We start from the raw sequence: 13,363 nt of genomic DNA, 5'->3' as shown, positions 1-13,363 counted from the left end.
AAACTAGAAATATTTTAAACTGAAGGTTTTAGAAATATTCAGGTAACAGGGGGTTAGTGGTTTCTGTCCCAGCCATTGTTAATGCTCCAAGAGAAGATAATTCTCCTGAAAGTCCTCCAGAAAACATCTTTTCTGTCTGAGCTCTGCCCTCGCTGGGAAAATGAGTCTTGGAGAGACGTGACAAAACAAAATTGTCTGTCATCTTTATGCAGTATCATTCTGTAGGAAATACACATGTTGCCCCTCCATGAATAATGCAAGCACAGCATGGTTATCAAAACTCGACAAAGAAACATTTTTGTTTCAAATCTTAATTTGAGTGTCTTCCTTACTGTCCTCATTGCAAGGGTGAGAGGTTTCATGGAAATTAGACTGCGTGTTTTGGAGTACCTTTAAAATTTGGACCCATCAGGCAAATTTGGCTGCCATCAGATTAAATCTAAATCCAGTTAATAATGAAACTGTTTAGTTTACTAAGTAATCTAACCTTAATCCTAATGATACCCATTGCTATGTTTCATTATGTTTCATTATCAAACCTTACTAGACCTCAGTCTGAACTGCTGCATACTCTGCAGGTTTTGTGGTTAGTTTCTACCAAGCTCGGTTTAAGCCTTATCACACTGACACTGCTTCTTCAGTGCCTCATTATGCTGGAATGTATAAATGACGTCCGAGGAGCCGTTTATTGCATGTGAGGAATGCTGATCAATTCAAACTGCCTTTTCTAATCCCACTCACGCTCCTGAACTCTTCAGGATGAAATCCTGCTCGTTGTAAAGACACAGTTCTTCTTTTTTGTCTGAGATTGAGGGTTTCCTCATTCTGCTTTGTTCTCGTAAAGTTCAGACCTTCAGCACACTCACTGAGGCTCCTTTGTGCTTCCAGCCGTCAGCTGCAGTTGGACTCAGTGTAATCACTGTAAATAAGAAACTGTCATTATCAGTCCAGCTTTCCTGCGTGCTTCCCCACCAACCTCCCAGCTGACTCATTTTTCCCATGTCCTGATGTAACAGGCAGCAAGCTCTGACTGCATGGTTTTATCCCACAGACACAGTTCGGCCTTTTAGTCCTGGAAAAGTTAAACAGTTGTTACTAAAGTCATTTCTCTCACTCAGTGTTTAGTATTTCTAAGCATACCAGTGTGAAAACATTATTTTCTGTAAAACCACTCAATTATAAACCAATTCTCTTTGTAGTGAAGATCAGCAAACAGTGTTGCGTAACTGGCACATATTTCTTCAGGAAGGTATGCCCTAAGGGACAAAATTCCTGCACTGGGAGAGGTGAAAGACAAAAGTTGGAGTGGCATCAATGACTTTTAGTGTGAGAGAAAAAGTCTCCTTAAGGGAAGGATGCCATAGAGGTTAAAATCCTACTGGAGGACGTCATTCTTTTTTCTGGTCAACATTTGAACCAAAGTAGTAAATTACATATAACCATAGCAACAGTAGCAAGTTCTGCTGCTACTTGCCAACAGTTAAGCTAGCTGCCTATGTTCAGACAACCTTTAATCGTTGTAAAAGTTTATACTTTTGTTAAATGCAAATATATCTGTATTTCTTAAAGTAAAAGTGTGTGGTATGAGATTTAGGACTAAAGGTTAGCAACACTGTCGGAAGACTTTAAAACAATAACAAGCTAGGTATAAGCAGGAAGATGATCTCTAACACACTCTTCCCTGATGAAAAGTGAGGAACACCACAACACAAAGAGGTGTGGCATTTCCTCAGCTGAGTCCGTTTCTCTTAAGTTTGACTGTTTGACTGCACTAAAAACAGGATACGCTTTACAGACGCACAATGTCACAAAACAATATACGGCACTCACCTTTCTCACCCACATCAGAGAACCTTTTGATACAATAAAACACAGCAGTTATGTTTAGGCAGCCCGATCTGGAAACACTATCGATTGCATCTCCTCTCCTGGATCTGTCTACCCACACAGTCTAATTGTAAAATCTAATGAGTAGTAGCACCAGGATCATCTCCGCCTACAGACACTCTCATTGAACCGTAGAGACGACCTGGACAGACTCCAATGTGTTGGCAACAAATCCAGGCAGCTGCTGAGTCAGAGCTTGCTCTGCTGCTGGCTTCCCTCTTACAACTGAGTGTCAGTCTCCCTCAGGCTGTGGTTTGTTCTGCAGAGAGCTGGCCCCTGGCGTAGATTCCTGTGCTGGCAAATACAAGGTGTGATCCGTAGCTGCTGGTGTGTAGCAGACGAGTTGCAAATTGTCAGATGCACAAAACCAAAGTAAATCTTGTGAGTTGAATTTACAGTGCAGGATTTAGATCTTTGTGAAGAACTATTTGAGCTAGGCATTGTAGAACTTTACTGTCTATTTCTTGCCACAGATTCATTTGGAAACCCACTTGGATGCCTGTTGAGCCTTGCCAGACCACAATGAGTGAAGTGACATTTGTGTGCCAGCTGTTATGGGCTTCAAGGTTGTGTTGTACTGTCTGTTAACACCTTTTAATGTTATAAGCTGGGGTTAATAAGCTAGCTAACCTCATTTTATTTACTAATTCACCCCCCATGTCTGTTATCTGAACGATGACACTTTTGCCTTGTGACCTTGAGGTTTAGGAGCCAATCATCTTCTTTGCCGCTTTGCTCCAAAAGTAATTTATGAGAAAAGCTTTAATTACCAAATGATGCCATAACTTACTCATGTTATTATACTGTAGTTTAAGATTTAGCTTTTTTGATGCATTTGTATGTGCTCCTGCCGTCTGTAAGTGTCAGTGCAGGTAAGTTCATTTTGTCCACTTGTTGTTATGCACATTATCAGTATCAAAATATGAGTAGAAGTGCCTAAGATTAAAAAAAGGAAGAGTCAAGAAATAAAGCTTTCCAAGAGAAGATGCAATTAAGGCTATTGGAAATTCTATGTCTTCTAGTGTTGACACCTCTGGTTTGGTGCTGCTCACTATTACATTCCTCCACTACAGAAAGAAGGAACAGGGTGTCAGGTAAACTGAAAACGGATGTCGCATAGCCTGCTACATAACCACAATGTCACAGGTTTGAGTCCTAATTCATTCATTAACACTCATTCCCCGGTCATCAAATAGTCAGTTAGTTGTAATCTGTAACTCCACGTATGATGCCACTGAATCCTACACACTGGTCCTTTAACATTCATTCATTCATTCACAGTTTTAAATGATGGAACTTGAACAGGATGGACATGTAACTATACATGTATAACAATGTGAGTGATTCTCACAAAACCTCCATAATTATTGGTCCAGAAGGGAAGTCTTGTTAAACCGGATACCGGGTTAAATTTAGGTTTTGGACTTGCTGCTGCCCTTGTTGTGTCTGTGACATCTTTATATCTGGATCTGCGTATCATCAAACCCATCACGACTACTCCTTGTCCATGTGGCTCCATGTGTCTGTGGAGAGGCCCGTCCATTATTCAGCGGCAGACAGCCAGTCTCTCTGCCAAAGCAGCCCGTGTCTTATGACACAACTATTCACTATTCAGCTCTGCTCCAGCCGCCCTTCCTGCTGCTGATGCTACTGCTGCTGCGGGGGATATTAACAGATTACCTCTGTGCTGACCTTCCATAGACCCAGCTTTTCCACAACACACAGCTGTAGACAATGTCTTCTCACAGTAATGGCTCCATTTTCTGTCACATTTGTGTACTTTACACTTACATTGTTGCATCTGTGAAGTGTAACGACACACAGAAAGCTCACACATTGTGTTAATGTGGAGTATAAAGGTATTATTCTCCTCCATGAATGAGGCAGATGGCCGGAGGAGCAGATTGCAGGGCTTAATTAATGACCAAATAAATGGACATTAGTGTGTGTGGATGAAGGGCACCGCTTCGTTTTGTGAGCTGCAGATTTTGGTTTTTGTTTTTACCGGCAGCAAAGGTCCCTCCCCCTTCCCCCAGACTCTGCCAGCAGTCCTGCCGGTGTGGAGAGCGCAGCCATCTGCCACTTTGAAAGTGTGTGTGTGTGTGGTCTGTGATGCCAGCACAGGATCCTGCACGGGTGTGAGCCTGTGATTGGTCAAACACAGACTGCGGCATGATATTTTTTTAACATCAGAGCCTGCGCGTGTTCTCACCAAACCAGAATTCTTTTCGAGTAATGCCAAAATCACGGCTGTAGCAGTCAGTACCCAAAAGTGTCACGCAGGGTTGGGCAACAGGACGACAACAGGAAGAGATTTTGGTTAACTCTTTATGAGGCTAATCTCTGGTGGTGTTAGACCATTGATGGATATGTTGCAAGTCAATGAGCAACACAACATTATGGCAGTATTGGATTAGCAGGATGTTTGCATCAGTGTGATTAAGTAGTAATTAACCCTAAGTAAGTAACACATCTTTGATGCTAACAGCATGGCTCCAAGGCTGGCAGTGTCAGTCAGTCCAGCACTTCGGTCCACACTGAAATATCTCATTGCCATAGAATTTTGTTGAGATATCCATGTTGCCCAGAGGATCAATCCTGCTGACTTTGGTGATCCTTCACTTTGTTCCAGCAGGTCTCATGACAAATATTGGCTGGGTTTACATTAAATTTGATGCATTAAACTACCCGTCAGGATGAATTTGAAATGCCAAACACTTCCCATCAGCCTCAGCTGTACACTACTTTGTGGTTAGTGCCAGGTAGCAAATGTTTGCATAGCGAAATGCTAATGTCATGCAATCATGCTGTCATGCGCCTCTCAAAACCAGAGTTACAAGGTGCTTCACAAAATACAATGTCATACAGTATAAAACCAAACAATGAATTTTGAAAGATGAAGTAAAGACATTCAGGAGTCACATTGGGACCACTAACAAAACATGTAGCTGTCTGTTTATCAGAATGCTGGGATAATACTGTGGCTGGGCCATCTTTCTCTGTAATCCTCTGGCTTCTGTCACACTTTTGGTCTGTGCGTGTGGGTGTGTGTCTGTGTGCATTATCAGAGGGTTTTCATTTCCTCACAGACAGATCAACAGAGAGACAAGAGGGATAGAGAGAGGACGTGTGATACAGAGAGACAGACAGAGAGACAGAGAGAGAGAGAGCACCGCAGAGTGTTCCTGCTGCTCACTCACCGTAGTGTTTTTTCTTGTTGGTGGACTGTTGACGTCTGTCTGTCGTACCCAGCACCGGTGTGAACTTTTTTAAGCCTTTTTTATCGTCTTGATCTTTGAATCAAGCGTGAGAAGATGATCATTTCCTGTACCCTACAGTCAGCAGTGTCACAGAGGAACAAGTTGCTTAACTTCAACAGTTAACCTCACCCACTAGCAGTAACATCACCAAATGCAGTTTTAGTGTTTAAGCATTCCCACAGGACAACATAGACCTAAACAGGCAGGAGGACACTGTATTAAAGTTCATTTGGAAAAACAACTGCATTTGTATTATCAGTAACCTGTTACTTAATCACAAGCATCGCCACCATCATCATCCCAGTAAAACGCTAATCTGTGCCATGACCCAAACCAGTCCAACCTGAAGCAGCCAGACCTTCATTTACAGTATCCTCTTCAGTTTCACAACAGCCCCCTGATAAAGTTACTCCTCCTCTTCATCTGTGGATACAAACACCACTCACAGCCTGTTGTGATTATGTACCACTGCAGCAGAATGAACATGACCAACACCAGGGGCCCAGATTCATTTGACCTGGTCTGTATTCTTCACTGTGTTGCCCAAACTGACTGCGGTTCCAAATCAAATTGATATGACTGGTGATTCCCAGTTGTTCCCAGGATTGTTTAAGAAAAGGAATGTTAAAGGTGTTTGTGTTGCTTGCTTAAGAGTTTGAAACAAGAAGGTTGGGTTTTGTATTAACAACAAGACTTTGACAAAACAGTCAGAATGACAGTTTACATGGCAAGTTTTCAAAAGGCGTTTATATTCATGTTTTGCTCTGGGAAACTGGTGTCTTAGTCTGCAGATACTTTAATAATGAAACCACCGTTTCTAAAAAGAAGCTGTTTTCAAACAGTGGATTTACTATTGTTTTCTTTCCTCTTTTCACAGCCATCAAGGTGAACTGTCAGGGCTCATGTGGTATCTCCAACAAAGTGAACGACAGCTCGTGGACTCTGGAGGAGCAGTACTTCAACAGCACATTGTCTGTTGCTGACAAAGGTGATGCCTCTAAAAACTTTGTATTCTATGTTTGTCTATGAAAGAACTTTAAGGTCTGCTACGTATTAGATACTTCATCTCATTTGTATTACAGTGAATGGAAAACACTAAAAAAACGTTCACATGTAGCTTCCTATATGAAACAGACTGTTTTATCCCACTGCTCTGAGAGCACTGAAATATCAGAACCTCCAGATCCCTGTCACAACAACACTCTATGATATGACTGAATCCTTCTGCCTTTCACCTCATTTGGTTTATGAGAAATCTGCTGCAACAGGCTTAATCTCACGGTGGCAGCAGCAGGTTTTTGCAGCCCTGTAGTGAAGAGTTAAAGCCTCAATCAGAGTAGCAGTCCCCTGCAGGGATGTTCCAGCCTGCCTCTCTGCATGCTGCCTCCCTGAGGTGAGATGTGGTCATCAGTGTCCAGCAGTGTCTAATGAGAAGGGTGGACATGCTCCACAGGGATAGGTTTCGATTTTTTTCTCCCAGGCTCTGGGTACAAATCTGCGCTGCTGCACTGAGGCCAGGCTCAGCTGCGGAAACGAGAGCTTACAGGACCTTTTGTTGTGAGTGTGATCTTCCATCTTTTGTATGTGTTGCCGATACCGCCCACAGCCAGAAAGCGAAATGTGCCGTGCGTGCATGAAATCTGCTGTAAACGCATATCACGCATCCGAACTTAATGGCAGTCATTAGAGCGTGTTATCCATGGCAGTTAAAACGCCAAGAAACAGTTCAATGTTTAACTCTCAGGACTGTGTTCTTCAACTTGTGGTACACACCAATCTCTTATACTATATAGTACATACTGTACTGCGGTAATACACTGTACTGTATTACTGTATGTGTGTACGTGCAGTAATCAAGTACAATATTGTTTCCATTTAATGCTACTTCTACTTCACTACATTTTAGCTTTAAATATTGTACTTTTTACTCTAGCTGTACTTTTATAGTTAATATGCATATTGTACATTTTTCATACAATATATGATGCATTATTATTGATGAAACTACTAAACTGCATCAGTTTAGATAATTCAATAATGTAATATACAGTATATGTATATTTCACCAACGTTTTCTACAAACTACAAAAAAACATGCCATCGGAAAAAGTAAAAAAGCTCAGTTTTTGGTCTCCACCAACTCCTGGGAAAATATCTGGCTCTTTATCTGCTAAATGTTCCAATATATTCACCATGGAGTCTCTAACTGTGTCTCTCTGCTGTTATGTGATGAGCAGCTAGTGTACAGGGGGTTTCGGAGCTTTTCCACTGAAAACATCTAATGATGCTTTGAGAGCTGTGAGAATGAACCAAAACAGTAAAGTTGTTGTGAAGGACACTTCGTCTGCAGCAGGAAGAGCCGGGATCAGATTAGTGGAAGACCCGCTCTACCTCCTGAGCCACAGCCACCTCATTGTTTTCACATTGTTACTGTCAACACTGTTATTATAAAATATTGATAGCTGCTTTAAGTACAACTTTGAATGCAGGACATTTACTTGTATTGGATTATTTTTAAACTGTGATGTTGTTACTTCTGGTTTTGCTTCTGTGTACTGTAGAATAGAGTCTAATGCTACATTAAGCTATGTAGAATTAGCATAGGAAAATACTACAAAAGCACTAATAACCGTAGATTAACAGAGAAATTGTATTGTAATGTGTTTGACAACATTTCTGTTGCATTAAAGTGGAGACAGATGGTTCGGGGAAAACAAAACTGTCTGCATGACTAGACACTCGTAGCCATGCAATGTGGGACAATGTTTTTTGTATTTTGGATGAACTGACCTCTGCTTTGTGTTTGATGTGATTTCTCGCCAGTTGATGTGAGGGAAATTAGGGCTTTTGTTATACCAAATGTCAGACAGGGAAGTGGAAATGAGGCTTCAAAGCAGACACTGATTACTAAAACCAAGCCAACAAACAGCCACAAACATGAATATAGCCGCCTTACATGGTAGCATGTCAACAGACCTGCTCAATGAGCTCTAGTCTGTACATGGATACAGGACCTGTGTAACTGAAGGAATACTATATGAATATAGTAAACTTACAGAGAAGTAAAGGTAAAAACAAATATTATTAAATATACTTGGCTTTTACTGCATTATCACGTTTGGCATGGCTATTGAACCTCAACTGTTGAACACTTGCACTCACTGTAATCTGACACACCTGTCTGCAAGGCATTCTGCTGTGCAGAACCTTTGTACTATTCAATATGAGAAATAAAAAAACAAATGAAATAAATACCACCGGCAGTATTGTTGGAACGAGAGTACAACTCATTCAACATTGCAGTACACAAATGCACACACACAGTGTACTGTAAAACACCAGGCACACCACCCTCCAAACGGATGAGGACATAAATAATTCATTACACACCCTCCCTCTGTGCCCCCTTTATCTCTGCCATTTTTCCGTATCCCATTCTCTTCCGAAAATGGGCTGCTCTGCCCCCAAGGGCTGAGCAACACAGGGAGAACGAGACAGGAAGGGTGACAGAAGACCACCACACACACACACACACACACACACACGTACTCTCTCACACAAAGCAAGCGACGCTCATTTTGGCTGACTGATAATGTGGTATGCCACAGATGCTTGACGGTTGGAAGGATGAACACCAGTGATGTCAGCGTCCGCCCTTCATCCTGTCACTGTTCTCAGTTAATGACCTTCAGGGAATAAGGATCTCCCTCCCACTGTTGCAGTTGGATTGTGGTTTTACTGTAGACTTGGTTTAGAATCAGACAACTTTATATTTAGACCGTGCTTGAGACAAACTCACTGTAGCATTCCATGTCTTCATATTTTACATTATCTATTGTTGCACATCTCTGCACAGATAGTGTTTGTTTAGCGTCATGTTTAAACATGAAAGGAATTAGGGAATTAAGCACCAGGAACTGCAGTTTAGCAAAGTTAAAGAAAGATTTATTTGTTGGTGTTCAAAGAACTACAGCTCCCATAGAGCTTTTCCAATGGTGCAGCACATTTGTGATACATAATTGTCAAAAAGTGGATGTTTTGTAATGGCACCAGATTAAAAGTCAGATGATTATCAAAGTCATTACAAGTCATCTTCCTGGGACCATGAATATCTGCACCAAATTGTATGGAGATATATTTTTAAAGTTACATTATTAAATTCATTTTAAGCAATGTTTTTGAAAACTTGACTGTTCTGTTATTGACTTTAGTTTGTATATTACAGATATTTATTGTGTAATACAGTGTTCTTTTTTTTTCATTAGTGCTGTAGGTAGAATGGGTTTGAATTGTTGAGGATTGATATTAGCTTAGAGGGACATGGGGGTTATGGGTTAGTATGCTGAAGTTTATTATCTTAACAGCCTACTCTGTGTAATCTATAATCTAGCCCTCTGTTAATTGTTTGCCTTCATCGTGTTTTTGTTTTTGAAAGGTTTTTATGTCAATATCTGTGCTAGCTAGTCTTGCTATAATTGAATATACAAGTGGCTGTTGCACCTGCACAGAGCTGGTTCACAGCATGACTGCTTCCTCTAGCAGTAAACATGATGCAAATGAACACACACACACACACACACACACACACACAGCCTGAGCGCCTCCCCTCAGGAAACTGAAACCAACGGAAAAAGTTGTGCCCGTCCCTAATGAGGTGAGACATGTTGCTGTCTACAAGAATTTAATTGGGCTGTCAGCTCATCTAGAGAATTAATAACCCGGCTGGCTCAAGGTGCTCTCAGTGTGACATAGAAAGGCCCTCGTGCTTTTGCTAGCATTTACATAAGGTTGTGGAGTAAACAAGTATGAAAAATGTTGATAATTGCTCATTACAGAGCTGCAGTATATATAATGAATAAAATGCGAGACTTTTAAAAAATATTTTCTCTTTTGGAAGCTGTGTGATGAAAAGATTACTGTCAGTGTTACACCCAGGTATGCAGTCACATGCAGTACACGCATGTCATGGATTAGATATAATTTAAGATATTTGAGGCTGAGAACTTTGTGAAATTGGAATTTGGTGTTTACAAACCCTTGTGGAAAAATTGGGGTCAAGTTTCCTGAATGCTTAGAAAACACTCTGAAAATAATAGTTCAAACTCAGAGTTGTGAAATTGCTTTTCTGGGTGGAGTACTGTAAGCAGCTGGTGCCATATATGAATACTAAAAACAGTGTTATAACCAAGTGAGATAAAAGAGCTTCTATTTGGATACACATTCTCTTTCAGAGAAAATCTACTTAACAGTTTGTTTTATTCCAAAACACCTCTTCATGCTTCAGAGCACTTCCTGTTCCGGAGTGCCAGATATGTTTCTGAAAGCACCGAAAGGTCTGCTTCAATTCACCCGTGTTGTCTAATAACATCCAAATTACAAAATTTGTTTTTTTGTTTGGTTTCTAGTGTTTATATCACTGTCTGTCTCTGCAGGAAGTTCTGTCTGTTTGTGCCAATGTCTTTTAAAACACAAGGCCAGGCATGGTCTATACTTTTCTTGTTGTTAATTAATCTTACGAAATGATGAATTGATCCTACTAATAAATATTGTCTGTGTATTCAAAGCCTGAAATATCTTATTCCTCTGTGTCGTAGTTCACACTGTGTGTTTGACTCAGTTACACACACAGCATGTCTGCTACAATCACTGTCCTCCTGTTTGACGAACAGCTGTTTGAGAAACGTATTTAGCCTTACAAGAAAAAGAATAGTATATGTTTGACCAGTTTCTAAAGATTTTTGTCTTCAATAGGTAGATGCCACAGACATGGTAGAGAGGGATGTTGGTTTTGGTCTTCTTGTTGGATTTGTTGACAACAAGAAAAACGTAGAATAAAAATGTAGAAAGCCTATCCTTTAATTTATGAGGGCAGACATGGCACAATGATGCTGACCCGTAGATGTTGTAACTGAGCAGAAGAATGCACTCAGCCTTGGTTCGGTCACTGCTGGCTTCACTGTGCTTGTAAATCATTGATTAACTTTGCTGAGAAATGCTCCAACTTTGGCAGCTACACAGCCGGCAGTTTATCACTTCTTCTGATGCTGGGTGATTGGTTTCAGTTGCTAGTTTCATTTTCTACAAAAGACATCTCGGTCTTTGAACAGAAAACAGTCCATTTGTCTTAGAAAGTCAGGTGAACCCCACAGGCACAGCGTCTCGCCTGGACACCTGGTGTTTACAAAAAGATATGTGAAGTCCCAAAAAATACAGTCACACACACACAAACCATGAGAATGATCACTATATGTGCACCCAGTCAAGTTATTTGCATTTTTCTTTTTTTTCAGTTTGTAACTGACAAGCCTTCCTCTTTTACAGGAACTCTGGTGCCGGGCGAACACAGTTTCCCTTTTCAGTTTCTCATTCCAGGTGAGTGTTGGATTAACCTTGATGACCCATTTAACTTCATTCCTCTATGTCAAGGGCACACCCTCAGTTCCCATAATATCTTTCACATGGACCTGATTTATCAGAGGCCAGGTGACGTCAGTGAAAGGGGCATGCAGGTGTGATAACCCGGGAGTTTTTTTAGTATGTGTACTTACAAAGTGTTCAGACCTAAGTCCTTTGTCTTCGTCACAGAGCAGACACACACAGATATGTGATACTGATGGTGTGTCAGGGATCATTACGTAGTCAATGTTTAAGAGATTTGGGTGGAACATGCCTCAGCCTGATAATGCATCTTTATTCCACGCGCCACTTGTTCACAAACACATTCTAAATAAGCTGATTTTTCCTAAAGGCTGGCAAAAAGATTACACAATGCGACCATGCAAATAACAAAGATCAGCTGAACATACTTGGCACCTGTGAGGGCACACACATTGTCTGTCTGGTATCTTACACTCTGTCAGGCGTGGGTTGAAGGGGGGGGGTCGGTTATTTTTAGTTCCCTCTCCTGTTGTGCAGTCACTGTTTAATTGGTCTTCATGCCCCCATGCTTCACCCTCCCCTCCTTTCAGGCCCCCAGACTTGAGAGCATGTTAACTATCATGTTGTGATAAGTGGCTCATTGGAGAATCCGGTGTCTCGTACTGCCCCCTGCTGGTACAACAAAGTAGACATATGATATGCTCTTGAATAGCTTTAAAATAGACTAAAATTAAGTTGAGTTTAGTCAGCCAACGCAGGATTTGAAGAAGGTGATCATTTTTTTGAGAAAAGTTCATGTGTAGATGAAAACGTCTGCATCAAAACACATAAATATATATATATATACAAAAACAGAGAATTATGATGATATGCTCGATATTTTAAACATGCAATTAAGTGCAGTAGTTTATTAAATATGCAAAAATTCACTAACTTAGAATGACTAGTCTATGGTTCGTTGTATGCAAGTATAATGATCTCACAATTGTAAGAAATCCTCTAAAAACTCCAGAATCTGTTCTTGATTAGGAGCCAGACTAAAAATCTTTAATTTTATTGAAATCAAATCTCGTCACAAACAGATGAATGTGGAATCTGTATAATATGTAGCGTAAAAGCATTGCCAGGAGTTACATGTGAACACTGAGCAACTTAAGAGCAATTGCTACTCAAACAGAGAGATAAAGGTCTTAAAGCTTGTTTTAAAATCTGTTGAAGCGTTTGCACTGACAGCAATGGTTGTTTTAAGTCAGGTTTAAATAAGTAAAAATTGAATAATTCATAAAAACCCATCAAAAAAGGAAAAGTAGTTCTAGCACTTTCATTTAACACAACTATGGCAGGTACAGTCAAAATATAACACTGGCTTTTCAGCCCCTAACTCCATGTCAGAGCCTCCTTGATTAAGTCACAGTTTGCTCCTGATGTGCCAGTCAGCAACTGCATGGCAGCTTAGCAATCATTAGTGTATAAAAGGTTGGTGCCTGGATGAATGAGAGGGGTTGTAAAGTACGGTACACTGTTCCTAGGATAAACATGAATGCAATTAGTCAATAAATCCTACCATTATAGAGATTATAATGGTTATTTTTTGTTTAAACTATTACAGACAGGTGTTGATTCCACTTTATTAGGGCCTGAGCTCAAATCGTGCAAAGGCCCTATTGTAATTGAAGGAATTCTTTTTCTTTTTCTTATTTTTCTTTTTCCTCCTAAACGAACGCATATTTGGAGGCTTTCTCATGCTTGAAAACTCATGAAACGTGGCACACGTGTCAGTCATGGCCAAAAATTTTGTTCGGGTTGGCCACTAGGTGGCGCTACTATCATGAAAAGTG

General features: G+C 40.6%; 1 protein-coding gene across 1 annotated transcript in view; it reads left to right on the top strand.

Moving 5' to 3' along the window:
- The window catches only part of arrdc1b (arrestin domain containing 1b), a 36,673-nt gene that overhangs the window by 9,787 nt on the left and 13,523 nt on the right, over positions 1-13,363 (top strand). Inside the window, exons 2-3 of the mRNA XM_035668491.1 lie at positions 6,025-6,135; positions 11,469-11,519. Of these exons, the coding sequence (XP_035524384.1) occupies positions 6,025-6,135; positions 11,469-11,519 (162 nt within the window). The remainder of the gene's footprint in view (positions 1-6,024; positions 6,136-11,468; positions 11,520-13,363) is intronic.

The sequence above is a fragment of the Morone saxatilis genome, unplaced genomic scaffold, assembly GCF_004916995.1.
Source record: "Morone saxatilis isolate NCDOM2014 unplaced genomic scaffold, NCSU_SB_2.0 Contig21, whole genome shotgun sequence".
Classification (NCBI taxonomy): Eukaryota; Metazoa; Chordata; class Actinopteri; family Moronidae; genus Morone; species Morone saxatilis.
Note: the sequence above shows the minus strand (reverse complement) of the source record. Positions and strands in the feature narration are given on the sequence as shown.